Here is an 18,250-nt window from a genome sequence, read left to right as displayed (position 1 = left end):
TCAGAATCATGTGCTTTACAGACAAAAGCGTTTGCTTAAATGACAGAACTCGAGCATCATCAAAACAAGCTTATTTTATGCATATTAAACGATGTCTGGTCGAGAATTCAAACGTTAACATTTGTCGAAAATCTCCATTGCAAAAATAATGTCTTTACATATAAAAAAAACCCTGTAATAACCTTAAAAGCATGTATAAAAATTCAACATATGTTCGAAGGCGCAAGGTGCTATCTAATATTGGCTTGGGCCCTCCCAAATAGCGTTGGACTACGCCGGTTACGCGAATAGAAAATGAAAGGATAGGAAAATTGCGAAGGTTTGATTAATTCTGGGGACGAAGGAAGCCCCTTTCCCACCGTCGGCCATCACGATGAGAGCGGAATAATAGGTTGCCATCGCAACAAGCGAACAGGCCTGGCGACGTTGTTAGCTGCCGGTTAACCATCGCCAGTTAGTCAATCCCGGGACCGGCAACAGCGCGAGACCTCAGCCGTTAGTCAGTCTGGGACTGGGAACAGCGCGAGCCCCCGGCAGTTAGTCAGTCAATCCCCGGGACCGGGGACAGCGCGAGCCCCCGGCCGTTAGTCAGTCAATCCCCGGGACCGGGGACAGCGCGAGCCCCCGGCCGTTAGTCAGTCAATCCACGGGTCGCTCACCTGGACCCTTCCCCGGGAGCTGCCCTGACCCCGGCGGCGGCCGGGGCTGATGTTTGTCGTCCCGTCTCCCGGTTTTACGATGAGTCTCCGGGCTAGCCTTCCCCGTCAGCCGGTTGGTGACTGCGGAACCGTTCAGCCCGTCGCAGAAAACGAAAAAGGAGAGGAGCAGGTAAGCGCGCATCGCCAAGTACATGGTTTAACGGTGCTGCTTCTCCGCCGAGAACAGATGGTACCTCACGGAGGCAGGGAGAGCTGCAGTGTTCGGTTCAATATGTCCATGTTTGTTTATCTGCTGCTCAGTGCACTCTCTCTCCAGGAACTGAGGCTGGAGGAGGAGCTGGCGCCCTCCAATGTAAACTCCCACAAATGCAGCAGCACCTGTTCAAAAAGAAAAGCACCCACACTGGCCATACTGTCGAGATAGTTAATTCAAACCACAGTGCTGAACAAGTTTGTACAATGTTTTTCTTTATGTAATTTTTCAATTTTAACTATGATTTGCTGCTATATTTCTAATTCGCCACGTTATAACCCTTCCATCTCCCCGGCCCTGACTGAACCAACTCTAAAGTCCCATTCTTAGAGCCTATGGTGAGTTTCCAACCCACATCGGTAACACTGTCTGTCCATCTCCTCCCCTGCCTCAGCTCATCTGCTGGGAATGGTTCATCCCATGCCCTTGTTACCTCCAGATTAGGCTATTCCAAAGCACTCTTCTGCCAAACACTCTGTGCTCACTGACCTTTTGACTGCAGTTTTGTTAACCAGTTTGGTATTTTCGGAAGGACAAGTGGAAATTGGCTTCTGATGCAGCCACGCCTTGACTTGAGGGGAAAATGTACCCTTTTAGTTTGGTCAGGGATCCCTTTGGGAGTGGTAAAGCACCCTTTGAGATCGAGAACAGTAGATGTGAATGTGGATTAACCCATTGGAACTATCAAGCTGACAAGGCATTTAAATCTACTGTCCTTTAGCTTTTAGTAAAATAAGCCTGCTGTCACTATTTGCAATTTAACTAGCTGCCTATTGACATAAGCCTGAAGGTTATCATTGTAGGATTAGTGCTGCATGACTGATTCCACAAGCTTTCATTATCACAGTGGGGACTTATAAATTGGCAGTTTGAGAGCTCTGAGTGGTAATAGCTGTTCCTGGACATCGGGGAGAAGTGACAATACTAAACTACCCAAACATTTTGACATAATTTCACATCACTTGCAGTCAACGCCGTTCATTTTCATTCATCTGATATGAATTGCAATCATTTAGCCATTGTTTGACATAATTGCACTGAAAACAATCATTTATCTATAATTTAACATTACAATGTAACAGACATAAATGTCATCAGTTGTCCCAAACCGCAGCACTCAAACATTAGTGATTAGCAACATCACTTAAACTCTCTTGATTGTTTTTCGTGTCCGAATGCTTGTGTTCCATATTTCAAAATTTCCATAGCTTCAAACATCCTAACATTAAGTTAACCTAGAAAAAGTAGACCTCTTTAAAAATATGTTTTGATAAGCTAGTTTTATTTTTTCTTCGCAACCTATAAGACTTGCATCACATTACAACCCTGCCTCCACGTCCCTCCTCTAACAATCTCCTTCCACAGAAAGGAACAGCTTTTACCCCTATGCTCCCAATCCCCAACACATTTTCTTCCACTCCTGCACGCACTCTCCCCAAATTACAATAGTTATCTTCTCTTCCTTCCCCGACTCTTACCTCTCCCCCTCTCTTATTCCTTCCCCTACTTTCTCCCCCTCTCCATCTCTCTCGCTTTCTCTCTTCCCCCTCTCACTTCCCATCCCCTCCCCTCCGTCTCTCCCCCTCCTGTCTCTCTCCCACCTCTCTTTCCCCCTCCTCTCTTCTCTTTCTCTCCTCCCCTCTCTACCTCCATCATTCTCTCCCCTTCGCCTTCTCCGTCCTCCCCTGTTCCTCCCCAACTTTCGCTGCCCCCTGCCACCAGATGTGATTCCATGCACAATTAGGGATATACTATATTAAAACAAACTTTATTACTAACACAGAATTTACTAACATCATAAAGACAAATAACTTTCAAGCACCGGTTAAACAATGCTTACCAATACAATGAAAAAATTATCCTTAACTGTTATCTTTATCGCCACTCGGAACAACTCCCATCTCAAGTCAAAATCCATTTTTAAATGCAGTTAGCAGACTCAGGAATACTTGCTGTAAAGTGATGTCTTGTATAAACCATTTTGAGAAAGAGAGATCCTTCAGGAATCAGCTGCAGATTCTTGCCTGAGTCAAACTATTGGTTAATCTACCTGCCTCTCCAGAAACTGCTTTTCTATTCACAGTCAGATCTTTAACTGAACTGTTTGAGAGCACAGCTTCTTATCTGTTCTGTTCACATCCCAATCTAAAAACTCAAACTGAAGAAAACAACAGCTGACTGCTTCCGCCCCTGGCTCCTCCCATTAACTACATAATCTAACTAAAACTAAAGACAATTAGTGCAATTCAATGGCCTCATTGTGCCCGACTTCATGTCAGGACAAACCCTATTAGGCTCATTTAAATATGTGCTCACCCTATTTACCCATGGCCCAGGATTCACCAGCCTCACCTGCGAGGCCTCAACCAGGCATCATTTGGTACTGGTTCACAAAGTCGTGAACCATTCGTGATGGCACCTTGGGGAGGGGGGGGAATCCCGCTGGGGAGTTGAGGTCCCCAGGTGGTCGGGGACAGGGCCAGGTGGTACTCTGGCACTCTCCCAGGCACCTCGGCATCGTGGCACTACCAGCCTGGAAAGAGGTAAGTTGGGTGAGGGGGGTCCTGACGCCATGGTGGGTGCGCAGAGGAGAATCAAAAGATCGGGGCTGCCTTTAAAAATGGTGCTCCAATCCGCGAGTAGTCTTACTGCACTGACAAGTTCAGCCCGAATGCAGAAAATGACTTAAAGAGTGGCCTCGAAGGGGAGTTCTTCGCTGAATGAGAAAAAAATGCAAAGTGCTGTTGATAGCGGGATCTTTCTCACTGCAGGTGCCGAGTAACACTCCGCTAAATGTGCTATTCAGCGGGCATTAACTTGAGTCTGCTGAATCGTGCCCAGTGTCTCTAATTATCTACACTCCAGGAAACCCTCTTAATATAAACAAAAGACAGGCAGCACAGTGGCGCAGTGGTTAGCACGGCTGCCTCACGGCACCGAGGCCTCAAGTTCAATCCCGGCTCTGGGTCACTGTCCATGTGGAGTTTGCACATTCAAAGAACAAAGAACAAAGAAATGTACAGCACAGGAACAGGCCCTTCGGCCCTCCAAGCCCGTGCCGACCATGCTGCCCGACTAAACTACAATCTTCTACACTTCATGGGTCCGTATCCCTCTATTCCCATCCTATTCATGTATTTGTCAAGATGCCCCTTAAATGTCACTATCGTCCCTGCTTCCACCACCTCCTCCGGTAGCGAGTTCCAGGCACCCACTACCCTCTGCGTAAAAAACTTGCCTCGTACATCTACTCTAAACCTTGCCCCTCTCACCTTAAACCTATGCCCCCTAGTAATTGACCCCTCTACCCTGGGGAAAAGCCTCTGACTATCCACTCTGTCTATGCCCCTCATAATTTTGTATACCTCTATCAGGTCTCCTCTCAACCTCCTTCGTTCCAGTGAGAACAAACCAAGTTTATTCAACCGCTCCTCATAGCTAATGCCCTCCATACCAGGCAAAATTCTGGTAAATCTCTTCTGCACCCTCTCTAAAGCCTCCACATCCTTCTGGTAGTGTGGCGACCAGAATTGAACACTATACTCCAAGTGTGGCCTAACTAAGGTTCTATACAGCTGCAACATGACTTGCCAATTCTTATACTCAATGCCCCGGCCAATGAAGGCAAGCATGCCGTATGCCTTCTTGACTACCTTCTCCACCTGTGTTGCCCCTTTCAATGACCTGTGGACCTGTACTCCTAGATCTCTTTGACTTTCAATACTCTTGAGCTACCATTCACTGTACATTCCCTACCTGCATTAGACCTTCCAAAATGCATTACCTCACATTTGTCCGGATTAAACTCCATCTGCCATCTCTCCGCCCAAGTCTCCAAACAATCTAAATCCTGCTGTATCCTCCGACAGCCCTCATCGCTATCCGCAATTCCACCAACCTTTGTGTCGTCTGCAAACTTACTAATCAGACCAGTTACATTTTCCTCCAAATCATTTATAGATACTACAAAGAGCAAAGGTCCCAGCACTGATCCCTGTGGAACACCACTGGCCACAGCCCTCCAATTAGAAAAGCATCCTTCCATTGCTACTCTCTGCCTTCTATGGCCTAGCCAGTTCTGTATCCACCTTGCCAGCTCACCCCTGATCCCGTGTGACTTCACCTTTTGTACTAGTCTACCATGAGGGACCTTGTCAAAGGCCTTACTGAAGTCCATATAGACAACATCCACTGTCCTACCTGCATCAATCATCTTAGTGACCTCCTCGAAAAACTCTATCAAGTTAGTGAGACACGACCTTCCCTTCACAAAACCGTGCTGCCTCTCACTAATACGTCCGTTTGCTTCCAAATGGGAGTAGATCCTGTCTCGAAGAATTCTCTCCAGTAATTTCCCTACCACTGAAGTAAGGCTCACCGGCCTGTAGTTCCCGGGATTATCCTTGCTACCCTTCTTAAACAGAGGAACAACATTGGCTATTCTCCAGTCCTCCGGGACATCCCCTGAAGACAGCGAGGATCCAAAGATTTCTGTCAAGGCCTCAGCAATTTCCTCTCCAGCCTTCTTCAGTATTCTGGGGTAGATCCCATCAGGCCCTGGGGACTTATCTACCTTAATATTTTTTAAGACACCCAACACCTCGTCTTTTTGGATCTCAATGTGACCCAGGCTATCTACACACCCTTCTCCAGACTCAACATCTACCAATTTCTTCTCTTTGGTGAATACTGATGCAAAGTATTCATTTAGTACCTCGCCCATTTCCTCTGGCTCCACACATAGAGTCCCTTGCCTATCCTTCAGTGGGCCAACCCTTTCCCTGGCTACCCTCTTGCTTTTTATGTACGTGTAAAAAGCCTTGGGATTTTCCTTAACCCTATTTGCCAATGACTTTTCGTGATCCCTTCTAGCCCTCCTGACTCCTTGCTTAAGTTCCTTCCTACTTTCCTTATATTCCACGCAGGCTTCGCCTGTTCCCAGCTTTTTAGCCCTGACAAATGCCTCCTTTTTCTTTTTGACGAGGCCTACACTATCTCTCGTCATCCAAGGTTCCCGAAAATTGCCGTATTTATCCTTCTTCCTCACAGGAACATGCCGGTCCTGAATTCCTTTCAACTGCCACTTGAAAGCCTCCCACATGTCAGATGTTGATTTGCCCTCAAACATCCGCCCCCAATCTATGTTCTTCAGTTCCCACCTAATATTGTTATAATTAGCCTTCCCCCAATTTAGCACATTCATCCTAGGACCACTCTTATCCTTGTCCACCAGTACTTTAAAACTTACTGAATTGTGGTCACTGTTACCGAAATGCTCCCCTACTGAAACATCTACCACCTGGCCGGGCTCATTCCCCAATACCAGGTCCAGTACCGCCCCTTCCCTAGTTGGACTGTCTACATATTGTTTTAAGAAGCCCTCCTGGATGCTCCTTACAAACTCCGCCCCGTCTAAGCCCCTGGCACTAAGTGAATCCCAGTCAATATTGGGGAAGTTGAAGTCTCCCATCACCACAACCCTGTTGTTTTTACTCTTTTCCAAAATCTGTCTACCTATCTGCTCCTCTATCTCCCGCTGGCTGTTGGGAGGCCTGTAGTAAACCCCCAACATTGTGACTGCACCCTTCTTATTCCTGATCTCTACCCATATAGCCTCACTGCCCTCTGAGGTGTCCTCCCGCAGTACAGCTGTGATATTCTCCCGAACCAGTAGCGCAACTCCGCCTCCCCTTTTACATCCCCCTCTATCCCGCCTGAAACATCTAAATCCTGGAACGTTTAGCTGCCAATCCTGCCCTTCCCTCAACCAGGTCTCTGTAATGGCAACAACATCATAGTTCCAAGTACTAACCCAAGCTCTTAAGTTCATCTGCCTTACCCGTAATACTTCTTGCATTAAAACATATGCACTTCAGGCCACCAGACCGGCTGTGTTCAGCAACTTCTCCCTGTCTGCTCTGCCTCAGAGCCACACTGTCCCTATTCCCTAGTTCTCCCTCAATGCTCTCACCTTCTGACCTATTGCTCCCATGCCCACCCCCCTGCCATACTAGTTTAAACCCTCCCGTGTGACATTAGCAAACCTCGCGGCCAGGATATTTATGCCTCTCCGGTTTAGATGCAACCCGTTCTTCTTATACAGGTCACACCTGCCCCTGAAGAGCTCCCAGTGGTCCAGATAATGGAAACCCTCCCTCCTACACCAGCTGTTTAGCCACGTGTTTAGCTGCTCTATCTTCCTATTTCTAGCCTCACTGGCACGTGGCACAGGGGGTAATCCCGAAATTACAACCCTCGAGGTCCTGTCTTTTAACTTTCTGCCTAGCTCCCTGAACTCCTGCTGCAGGACCTCATGCCCCTTCCTGCCTATGTCGTTAGTACCAATATGTACAACGACCTCTGCCTGTTTGCCCTCCCCCTTCAGGATGCCCTCTACCCGTTCGGAGACATCCTGGACCCTGGCACCAGGGAGGCAACATACCATCCTGGAGTCTCTTTCACATCCACAGAAGCGCCTATCTGTGCCCCTGACTATAGAGTCCCCTATTACTATTACTCTTCTGCGCTTTGACCCTCCCTTCTGAACATCAGAGCCAGCCGTGGTGCCACTGCTCTGGCTGCTGCTGTTTTCCCCTGATAGGCTATCCCCCCCGACAGTATCCAAAGGGGTATACCTGTTCGAGAGGGGGACAACCACAGGGGATTCCTGCACTGACTGCCTGCCCTTTCTGGTGGTCACCCATTTCTCTGCCTGCACCTTGGGTGTGACCAATTTTATATAACTGCGATCTATGACGCTTTCCGCCACCTGCATGCTCCTAAGTGCATCCAATTGCTGCTCCAACCGAACCATGCGGTCTGTGAGGAGCTCCAGTTGGGTGCACTTTCTGCAGATGAAGCCATCCGGGACGCTGGAAGCCTCCTGGACCTGCCACATCTCACAGTCAGAGCACTGCACCCCTCCAATTGACATTGCATCAATTAATTAAAATTTAAATTTAAATTTTTTTTTTTTAATTTTTTAATTTCAAAGTTACTGTTAACTATCTGTTTACTAGCACTAGATTTCTAATAGAAATGCGAAAGCTAAATATAGTACTCTCCGATCTCTGGCTTAGATATCTCTCTAAATTATAATTAAGTAATTATGTTTAATTAGTTACCAATGCTTAATATTTTTAATTTAGTGTAGATTCCCAACCAGCCACTCAGGCCACAGCTTTTCTGTGATGTCACTTCAGTTTCCCCCGACACACAATTTGAAAAAGGTATAAAAGTAAAAATGAGTAAAAATCACTTACTTACCTTCTTACCCTCTGAGTGTCTTAGATGTTCTCAGGTTCTCTCCCTGACAGAGACTGCTCCTCCTCCTCCGAACGGCTCCCGAAACTAGGCCGCGATCTTTTAAAATCTCCACTCCGACTCGCAGCTCCAGCGCTTTTTAAATCTCCCGCGCTGTTTTCACTGTCCCGGCTCACTCACCTCCCGCGCTGTTTTCACTGTCCCGGCCCACTCACCTCCCGCGCTGTTTTCACTGTCCCGGCTCACTCAGCTCCCGCGCTGTTTTCACTGTCCCGGCTCACTCAGCTCCCGCGCTGTTTTCACTGTCCCGGCTCACTCACCTCCCGCGCTGTTTTCACTGTCGCGGCTCACTCAGCTCCCGTGCTGTTTTCACAGTCCCGGCTCACTCAGCTCCCGCGCTGTTGTCACAGTCCCGGCTCACTCAGCTCCCGCGCTGTTTTCACTGTCCCGGCTCACTCACCTCCCGCGCTGTTTTCACTGTCGCGGCTCACTCAGCTCCCGTGCTGTTTTCACAGTCCCGGCTCACTCAGCTCCCGCGCTGTTGTCACAGTCCCGGCTCACTCAGCTCCCGCGCTGTTGTCACAGTCCCGGCTCACTCAGCTCCCGCGCTGTTTTCACTGTCCCGGCTCACTCAGCTCCCGCGCTGTTTGCACTGTCCCGGCTCACTCAGCTCCCGCGCTGATTTCACTGTCCCGGCTCACTCAGCTCCCGCGCTGTTTTCACTGTCCCGGCTCACTCACCTCTCGCGCTGTTTTCACTGTCGCGGCTCACTCACCTCCCGCGCTGTTTTCACTGTCGCGGCTCACTCAGCTCCCGCGCTGTTGTCACAGTCCCGGCTCACTCAGCTCCCGCGCTGTTTTCACTGTCCCGGCTCACTCACCTCCCGCGCTGTTTTCACTGTCGCGGCTCACTCAGCTCCCGTGCTGTTTTCACAGTCCCGGCTCACTCAGCTCCCGCGCTGTTGTCACAGTCCCGGCTCACTCAGCTCCCGCGCTGTTTTCACTGTCCCGGCTCACTCACCTCCCGCGCTGTTTTCACTGTCCCGGCTCACTCAGCTCCCGTGCTGTTTTCACAGTCCCGGCTCACTCAGCTCCCGCGCTGTTGTCACAGTCCCGGCTCACTCAGCTCCCGCGCTGTTTTCACAGTCCCGGCTCACTCAGCTCCCGCGCTGTTTTCACTGTCCCGGCTCACTCAGCTCCCGCGCTGTTTGCACTGTCCCGGCTCACTCAGCTCCCGCGCTGATTTCACTGTCCCGGCTCACTCAGCTCCCGCGCTGTTTTCACTGTCCCGGCTCACTCACCTCTCGCGCTGTTTTCACTGTCGCGGCTCACTCACCTCCCGCGCTGTTTTCACAGTCCCGGCTCACTCAGCTCCCGCGCTGTTTTCACAGTCCCGGCTCACTCAGCTCCCGCGCTGTTTTCACAGTCCCGGCTCACTCAGCTCCTGCGCTGTTTTCACTGTCCCGGCTCACTCAGCTCCCGCGCTGTTTGCACTGTCCCGGCTCACTCAGCTCCCGCGCTGATTTCACTGTCCCGGCTCACTCAGCTCCCGCGCTGTTTTCACTGTCCCCGTGTTTGCGTGGGTTTCGCCCCCACAACCCAAAAGATGTGCTGGGTAGATGGATTGGCCACGCTAAATTGCTTCTTAATTGAAAAAAAATGAATTGGGGACTCTAAATTTATGAAAGAAAAAATATATACAAACAAAAGACCATTAACCCAACTTCAGCATGATCTTACTTTTACGATGCTTTATTTGCCCCTATGTTTCTATTTTAGATACTCTTTAAAGTCGAGCAATTCTGGCCACTCCCATTAAATAGTCTGGCTGTGACATACATTTGGTACTATGTAAATTGTGGTGACACAGGAAGTAACTACCTATTCAAACTTGAAAAGATGTTTGCACACTAGAGTTTCACTGCAATATAAAAAGAGCAAAGAAACTGCTTGGAATACACCGTAGCACTGTCAGCACTGGGGACAAAATGCACAGGTTAAGTGTTTGGAAAAGGCCTTAATACATCATCACCTATTTATTGTCTCTTTCCATAATCTGGCAACATTTCTGGTAATATTTTAATATTTATATCTTTTCTTTTGTTTCAATCCTCTCAAACTCAATTCTTGCAATTTCAAAAAGTTATAATCATGCAAAAACCAACAACACAGAATATTACTGAAAATAACATGTGATTTTCTTTTTGTGCAGTTTATGTTCCACCATCCAGAAATCAAGAACAAGAGACCATCATCACCATCATGGCATGCATCAAACTTGTCCTAGATGTAGTGCTTGCAGATCCTTGCGATATCAAGGTTGAAACACATCAAAATAAACTCTGAAAGCAATTTAAACAGACAATGGTTCAAAGACGAATCGTAGCATTACTGAGACTCACATACTATATTATTGAAACATATTGAACTGCTTTCTTGTTCTAATTATTCTAGTTACTTAAAGCACCATAGTAAACACTATACAATTGTAACAATACAGGATCGAGTCTTTAATGAGTCTTCACAATTGCAGCATAATCATACTTCACAATTGCAGCATTGAGTTCTGGCGTATCATGCTTTATGAGTGCTGCATACACTCACACTTACGCTTCTTGTACATAATTTTACCTTTGATCTCTACTTTGCCTGTATACAACCAATAAATCATAGCATAAAGATACATGAAAGTGCCAACAGAATAACATAGAATCAACAAAATACACTTAACCCTTCTCAATGCTTTCAATCATCCTGTTGCCATTCCTAATTGAGAGACAGTTCAGGATATTGAGGTGCTTGGTCAGTTTGGACGCTCGTTCCCACAGAACAGAACAACATTGCTGTTGCATCAAAAGTGCTGCTTTGTCATCATCCCAAGAGTAACTGTAGGCAGAATTTTCCCTTCTGGACATTAAGTGTGGAGGCAGGTGGGATAGCGATGCATTTCCTGCTGGGTAGCAGGGTAGGTTCTCGTGCTTGATTGTACATTTGGAAACTTATTAATTATGCATTGGCGAGCTGCCCTCAAATCGACAGGGTGGGCACTGATTCGTCTACCTCACCATTATCTTATGGGATGGAAGGACCTGCCACCATATTTAAACACCACTCAAACACTAATATTCACTATCTGCAGCCCAGCCGTGTGGTCTGGATTCCTTGTGATGACTTCCAGGAGGAAGAAGCCATGCACCTCACAGTTGAGCAATGACTGATGGTTCTTCACTTCCGGGTGCGGCTATGCAGAGCTAGGTTGCATATTCGGTAGCTCCCGCTTGGAATGGACTTTTGGGCTCTTTTACAGGGCCCCCACGGCATTTGTTTGGCATTTCCCGGTGTGGGAAGAAGACTGTAACATTCCCCTGACAATGTCCCCCAGGAATGTTATGTCTTTTGGTTACCAGACCCGGCAGAAACAGTAAAAGATTTGTCTGTAACTGCAGGGGAGAGAGGAGCCTCTTCCAGCATGCAGGCGGGGGAAGGGCAAGCTTAAAGCTTAAAGCTGCAACCTGACTTGAAGGCGTCTAATAAAGGTGAATTCTAGCAGCAGAGGGAACAACTGTGAAGAGATCTACCAAGGCCATTGGAGAAGCGGGGACGAGGCTTCCGGTGGTGGCCATGGAGGAGTAGGTCGTGCATTCTGCAGCTCCCGTCTGGAACTTACTCTCAGACCTTTTTCAGGAGTTTTCACAGACTTTTGGGGGCAGATTGGTGAAGCGAACACTGCCAAAAGGATTCCCTCTCGAGACTTCCGGTTGTGGCTATGCGGAGCTAAGTCGCACATTCGGTGGCTCCCGCGTTTGGGCTCTTTTCAGGGCCCCCAAGGGCACTTTTTCGACGTTTCCCGGTGTGGGAAGGAGTTAATAAAAGCTCCCCGTCAGTATATGGCTTTGACTAGGAGCGGGGCGACAGAAAAGGTGGTGGTGGAACAGAAGAAGGGAGGGAAGAAGGACAAAATGGCGGCGGGCAGAGACCAGGCAGCGTGGAGGCAGTGGGCGGAGGAGCAACAAGAGGGTATCCAGCGCTGCCTCAGAGAGATTAAAATGGACCTGCTAGAGCCGATGAAGGCTTCTATTGATAAGCTGCTGGAGACACAGACGGCCCAGGGGGTGGCGATCCGAGAGGCTCGACAAAAGATCTCTGACAATGAGGACGAGATCTTAGGCCTGGCGGTAAAGGTGGAGGCGCACGAGGCGCTCCACAAGAAATGGCAGGAGCGGTTCGAGGAGATGGAGAATCGGTCGAGGCGGAAGAATCTGCGGATTCTGGGCCTCCCGGAGGGGCTGGAGGGGCCGGACGTGGGGGCCTATGTGGTCACCATGTTGAACTCGCTGATGGGAGCGGGGTCCTTCCAGGGGCCCATGGAGCTGGAAGGGGCCCATAGAGTGTTGGCGAGGAGGCCCAAGGCTAACCAGCCTCCGTGGGCGGTGCTGGTGCGGCTCCATCGGTTCGTCGATCGGGAGTGTGTGCTCAGGTGGGCCAAGAAGGAGAGGAGCAGCAGGTGGGAGAACGCAGAGGTTCGGATATATCAGGACTGGAGTGCGGAGGTGGCGAAGAGGAGGGCCGGGTACAATCGAGCGAAGGCGGTGCTGTACAGGAAGTTTGGCATGTTGCATCCGGTGCAACTGTGGGTTACCTACAAGGACCGGCACCATTATTTTGAGTCTCCGGAGGAGGTGTGGGCCTTTGTTCAGGCCGAGAAGCTGGACACAGACTGAGGGTCGGGATGGGCGATTGGGGACTGCGGTGGATATGTTATGCCTATTCTTGGTTGGTGGGGGGGGGCCTTTGGGTTTCTTTTTCTCTGTGTTTTTCTCTTTCGGGTTGGGGAGGGTAGATGGGGCGGGTTGGGCGCTGTTTTGATTGGTGGCGGGGCCTGGTAGGTGGAGGGCGCGGGCTTTTTTCACCGCGCCGAAGACTGGGGGGGGGGGGGGGCAGGGAAGCGAGGATTGTTTCCCGCGCTTAGAACGGAGGGGGGATGGGGAGAGCCTGTCGATGGGGAGCGGGAGAGGAGGGTGTGCCACACAATGGGAGGAGTCGAAGGGGAGGCGGGAGTGGCCGGGGTCAGCAGGAGTCAGCTGACTTGCGGAAGTGCAATGGGGGGAGTAAACCAGCTAGGATGGGTCCTAGCCGGGGAGGGGGTGGTGGGTGGGGGGGAATCGAGTTGCTGCTGCTAAGGTCAAGGAGGAGCTGGAGCGAGTGGGGGGGTCGAGACGGGGGTATGCCGCTGTGGGGGACGGGCCGGGTGTGGGGTGCGGGCGCGTGGCTGGCCGAGGAGGGGTCATGGCTAGTCGGCAGGGGAGGGGGGCGGGTAGCCCCCTGATCCGGCTGATAGCCCCCTGATTCGGCTGATAACCTGGAATGTAAGGGGACTGAATGGGCCGGTTAAGCGGGCCTGTGTGTTCGCGCACCTGATGTGGCTTAAGATGGATGTGGTTATGCTCCAGGAGACACACCTGAAGGTGGCAGACCAGGTAAGACTGAGGAAAGGGTGGGTAGGTCATGTGTTTCACTCGGGGCTAGATGCCAAAAATCGAGGGGTGGCGATCTTGGTGGGAAAGAAGGTGTCATTCGCGGCGTCGAGCATTGTGGCAGATAATGGCGGTAGGTACATAATGGTAAGTAGTAAGTTGCAGGGAGAGAGGGTGGTACTGGTCAATGTTTATGCTCCGAACTGGGACGATGCGGGTTTTATGCAGCGTATGTTGGGTCGGATCCCAGACTTGGAAGTCGGGGGCCTGATAATGGGGGGAGACTTTAACACGGTGTTGGATCCGGCACTGGATCGCTCCAGGTCTAGGACGGGTAGGAAGCCGGCGGCGGCTCGAGTGTTGAGGGGATTTATGGACCAAATGGGAGGGGTGGACCCTTGGATATTTGCAAGGCCGGGGGCTAGGGAATTTTCATTCTTCTCACATGTCCATAAGGCTTATTCTCGAATCAACTTTTTCATTTTGAGTAGGGCGCTGATAGCGAGAGTAGAGGATACCGAGTATTCGGCAATAGCTATTTCGAACCACGCCCCGCATTGGGTGGACTTGGAGATGGGGGAGGAGAGGGACCAGCGCCCGCTGTGGCGCTTGGAGTTGGGGCTGTCGGCGGACGAGGAGGTGAGCGAGCGGGTCCGAGGAAGTATAGAGAGGTACTTGGAGACCAACGACAACGGGGAGGTCCGAGTGGGGATGGTATGGGAGGCACTGAAGGCGGTGGTGAGGGGAGAGCTGATCTCCATTAGGGCCCACAAGGAGCGGAGGGAGCGGGGAGAGAGGGAGAGGCTGGTGGGGGAGATGGTGAGGGTAGAATAAGGAGGTATGCGGAAGAGCCTGAGGAAGGATTGTTGAAGAGGCGCAGCCTCCAGGCCGAATTCGACCTGGTGACCACCAGGAAGGTGGAGGTGCAGTGGAGGAAGGCCCAGGGGGCGGTATACGAGTATGGGGAAAAGGCAAGCCGGATGCTGGCGCATATGCTTCGAAAGCGGGACGCAGCTAGGGAGATCGGGGGAGTTAAGGACAGGGGAGGGAGCCTGGTGTGGAGTGGGATTGGCATCAATGGGGTCTTCAGGGACTTCTACGAGGAATTGTACCGATCCGAGCCCCCACGGGAGGAGGGAGGGATGGGCCGTTTCCTGGACAAATTGAGGTTTCCAAAGGTGGAAGAGGGTCTGGTGGCGGGACTGGGGGCCCCGATTGGGCTGGAGGAGCTGATCAAAGGGATAGGAAGCATGCAGGCGAGGAAGGCACTGGGGCCGGACTGTTTCCCAGTCGAATTCTATAAAAAATATCTGGACCTGTTGGGCCCGCTGTTAGTTAGGACTTTAATGAGGCAAGGGAGGGAGGGCTTTACCCCCGACGATGTCCCGGGCACTGATCTCCTTGATCATGAAGCGGGACAAGGATCCCCTGCAATGTGGGTCTTACAGACCGATTTCCTTGCTAAATGTAGATGCCAAGGTGCTGGCGAAGGTCTTAGCCACGAGGATTGAGGATTGTGTGCCGCAGATCATCCATGAAGACCAGACGGGGTTTGTGAAGGGGAGACAGTTGAACGTGAATGTGCGGAGGCTTTTGAACGTTATCGTGATGCTGGCGAGAGAGGGGGAAGCGGAGATAGTGGTGGCGATGGACGCTGAGAAAGCCTTCGATAGGGTAGAGTGGGGGTACCTGTGGGAGGTGCTGAAGAGGTTCGGGTTTGGGGAGAGGTTTGTCAGGTGGGTTAGGCTGTTGTATGAGGTCCCGATGGCGAGTGTGGCCACAAATAGGAGGAGGTCCGAGTACCTTCGGTTGCACCGAGGGACGAGACGGGTGCCCCTGTTTCCCCCCCCCCCCCCCCCCCCTGCTCTTCGCACTGGTGATTAAACCCCTGGCTATTGCACTGAGAGAGTCGAAGAACTGGAGGGGGGTGGGGAGGAGCATAGGGTGTCGCTTTATGCGGACGACCTGCTGCTGTATGTGGCGGACCCGGTGGGAGGAATGCCACAGGTAATGAGGATCCTTACGGAATTCGGGGACTTTTCGGGGTACAAGCTCAATATGGGGAAGAGCGAGCTGTTCGTAGTTCAGCTAGGGGATCAGGAGAGGGGGATTGGCGAGCTCCCACTAAAAAGGGCGGAGAGGAGCTTCAGATATTTGGGGGTCCAGGTGGCCAGGAGCTGGGGGCCCTGCATAGGCTTAACTTTACAAGGCTGGTGGAGCAAATGGAGGAGGAGTTCAAGAGGTGGGACGCGTTGCCGCTGTCCTTGGCGGGTAGGGTGCAGTCAATCAAAATGACGGTGCTCCCAAGGTTTTTGTTCCTGTTCCAGAGCCTCCTCGTGTTTATCGCGAAGGCTTTTTTCAGGTGGGTTAACAGGAGTATAATGGGGTTTGTGTGGGCGCGAAGGACTCCGAGGGTTAAGGGTGTTCCTGGAGCGGAGTAGAGATAGGGGGGTTCTGGCGCTGCCCAACCTCTGTGGGTACTACTGGGCCGCCAATGCGACGATGGTACGCAAGTGGGTGATGGAGGGGGAGGGGGCTGCATGGAAGAGGCTGGAGACGGCGTCCTGTGTGGGTACGAGTCTGGGGGTGCTGGCAACGGTGCCGCTGCCGCTCCCTCCAAGGAGGTATACCACAAGCCCGGTGGTGGTGGCGGCCCTCAAAATTTGGGGGCAGTGGAGGCGGCATAGGGGGGGAAGTTGGGGCCTCGGCGTGGACCCCATTACGGGGGAACCACCGGTTCGCCCCAGGAAGAACAGGTGGAGGGTTTTCGGGATTGCACAGGGCAGGGATACGAAAGTTGGGGGACCTGTTTGTGGACGGGAAGTTTGCGAGCTTGGGTGAGCTGGAGGAGAAGTACGGGCTCCCCGCGGGGAACACCTTCAGGTACTGTGAGATGTGGCAGGTCCGGGAGGCTTCCAGCGTCCTGGATGGCTTCATCTGCAGAAAGTGCACCCAACTGCAGCTCCTCACAGACCGCATGGTTCGGTTGGAGCAGCAATTGGATGCACTTAGGAGCATGCAGGTGGCGGAAAGCGTCATAGATCGCAGTTATGTAAGTGTGGTCACACCCAAGGTGCAGGCAGAGAAATGGGTGACCACCAGAAAGGGCAGGCAGTCAGTGCAGGAATCCCCTGTGGTTGTCCCCCTCTCGAACAGATATACCCCTTTGGATACTGTCGGGGGGGATAGCCTATCAGGGGAAAACAGCAGCAGCCAGAGCAGTGGCACCACGGCTGGCTCTGATGTTCAGAAGGGAGGGTCAAAGCGCAAAAGAGTAATAGTTATAGGGGACTCTATAGTCAGGGGAACAGATAGGCGCTTCTGTGGACGTGAAAGAGACTCCAGGATGGTATGTTGCCTCCCTGGTGCCAGGGTCCAGGATGTCTCCGAACGGGTAGAGGGAATCCTGAAGGGGGAGGGCAAACAGGTAGAGGTCGTTGTACATATTGGTACTAACGACATAGGCAGGAAGAGGCATGAGGTCCTGCAGCAGGAGTTCAGGGAGCTAGGCAGAAAGTTAAAAGACAGGACCTCGAGGGTTGTAATCTCGGGATTACTCCCTGTGCCACGTGCCAGTGAGGCTAGAAATAGGAAGATAGAGCAGACAAACACGTGGCTAAACAGCTGGTGTAGGAGGGAGGGTTTCGGTTATCTGGACCACTGGGAGCTCTTCCGGGGCAGGTGTGACCTGTATAAGATGGACGGGTTGCATCTAAACCGGAGAGGCATAAATATCCTGGCCGCGAGATTTGCTAGTGTCACACGGGAGGGTTTAAACTAGTATGGCAGGGGGGTGGGCACGGGAGCAATAGGTCAGAAGGTGAGAGCGTTGAGGGAGAACTAGGGAATATGGACAGTGTGGCTCTGAGGCAGAGCAGACGGGGAGAAGTTGCTGAACACAGCGGGTCTGGTGGCCTGAAGTGCATATGTTTTAATGCAAGGAGCATTACGGGTAAGGCAGATGAACTTAGAGCTTGGATTACTACTTGGAACTATGATGTTGTTGCCATTACAGAGACCTGGTTGAGGGAAGGGCAGGATTGGCAGCTAAACGTTCCAGGATTTAGATGTTTCAGGCGGGATAGAGGGGGATGTAAAAGGGGAGGCGGAGTTGCGCTACTTGTTCAGGAGAGTATCACAGCTATACAGCGAGAGGACACCTCAGAGGGCAGTGAGGCTATATGGGTAGAGATCAGGAATAAGAAGGGTGCAGTCACAATGTTGGGGGTATACTACAGGCCTCCCAACAGCCAGCGGGAGATAGAGGAGCAGATAGGTAGACAGATTTTGGAAAAGAGTAAAAACAACAGGGTTGTGGTGATGGGAGACTTCAACTTCCCCAATATTGACTGGGACTCACTTAGTGCCAGGGGCTTAGACGGGGCAGAGTTTGTAAGGAGCATCCAGGAGGGCTTCTTAAAACAATATGTAAACAGTCCAACTAGGGAAGAGGCGGTACTGGACCTGGTATTGGGGAATGAGCCCGGCCAGGTGGTAGATGTTTCAGTAGGGGAGCATTTCGGTAACAGTGACCACAATTCAGTAAGTTTTAAAGTACTGGTGGACAAGGATAAGAGTGGTCCGAGGATGAATGTGCTAAAT

At 51.2% G+C, this 18,250-nt stretch overlaps 1 protein-coding gene and 1 long non-coding RNA gene across 3 annotated transcripts in view; one reads left to right on the top strand and one right to left on the bottom strand.

The window, feature by feature from the left end:
• The window catches only part of fam171b (family with sequence similarity 171 member B), a 105,297-nt gene extending 104,317 nt beyond the window's left edge, over positions 1-980 (bottom strand). For both annotated transcript variants that reach the window (XM_072477793.1, XM_072477802.1), the window contains exon 1: positions 660-980. In XM_072477793.1, coding sequence (XP_072333894.1) covers positions 660-852 — 193 coding nt within the window. In that variant the 5' untranslated portion in view covers positions 853-980. The remainder of the gene's footprint in view (positions 1-659) is intronic.
• LOC140392538 (uncharacterized) lies at positions 672-10,673 on the top strand. The gene is made up of 2 exons (XR_011935387.1): positions 672-828; positions 10,387-10,673. It is a non-coding gene; the product is annotated as an uncharacterized lncRNA (long non-coding RNA).
• Positions 10,674-18,250: the final 7,577 nt, after the last annotated feature.

Source organism: Scyliorhinus torazame, chromosome 2 (assembly GCF_047496885.1).
Source record: "Scyliorhinus torazame isolate Kashiwa2021f chromosome 2, sScyTor2.1, whole genome shotgun sequence".
Taxonomy (NCBI): domain Eukaryota; kingdom Metazoa; phylum Chordata; class Chondrichthyes; order Carcharhiniformes; family Scyliorhinidae; genus Scyliorhinus; species Scyliorhinus torazame.
The sequence above is the reverse complement of the archived record's forward strand: the minus strand, read 5'-3'. Positions and strand labels throughout refer to the sequence as shown.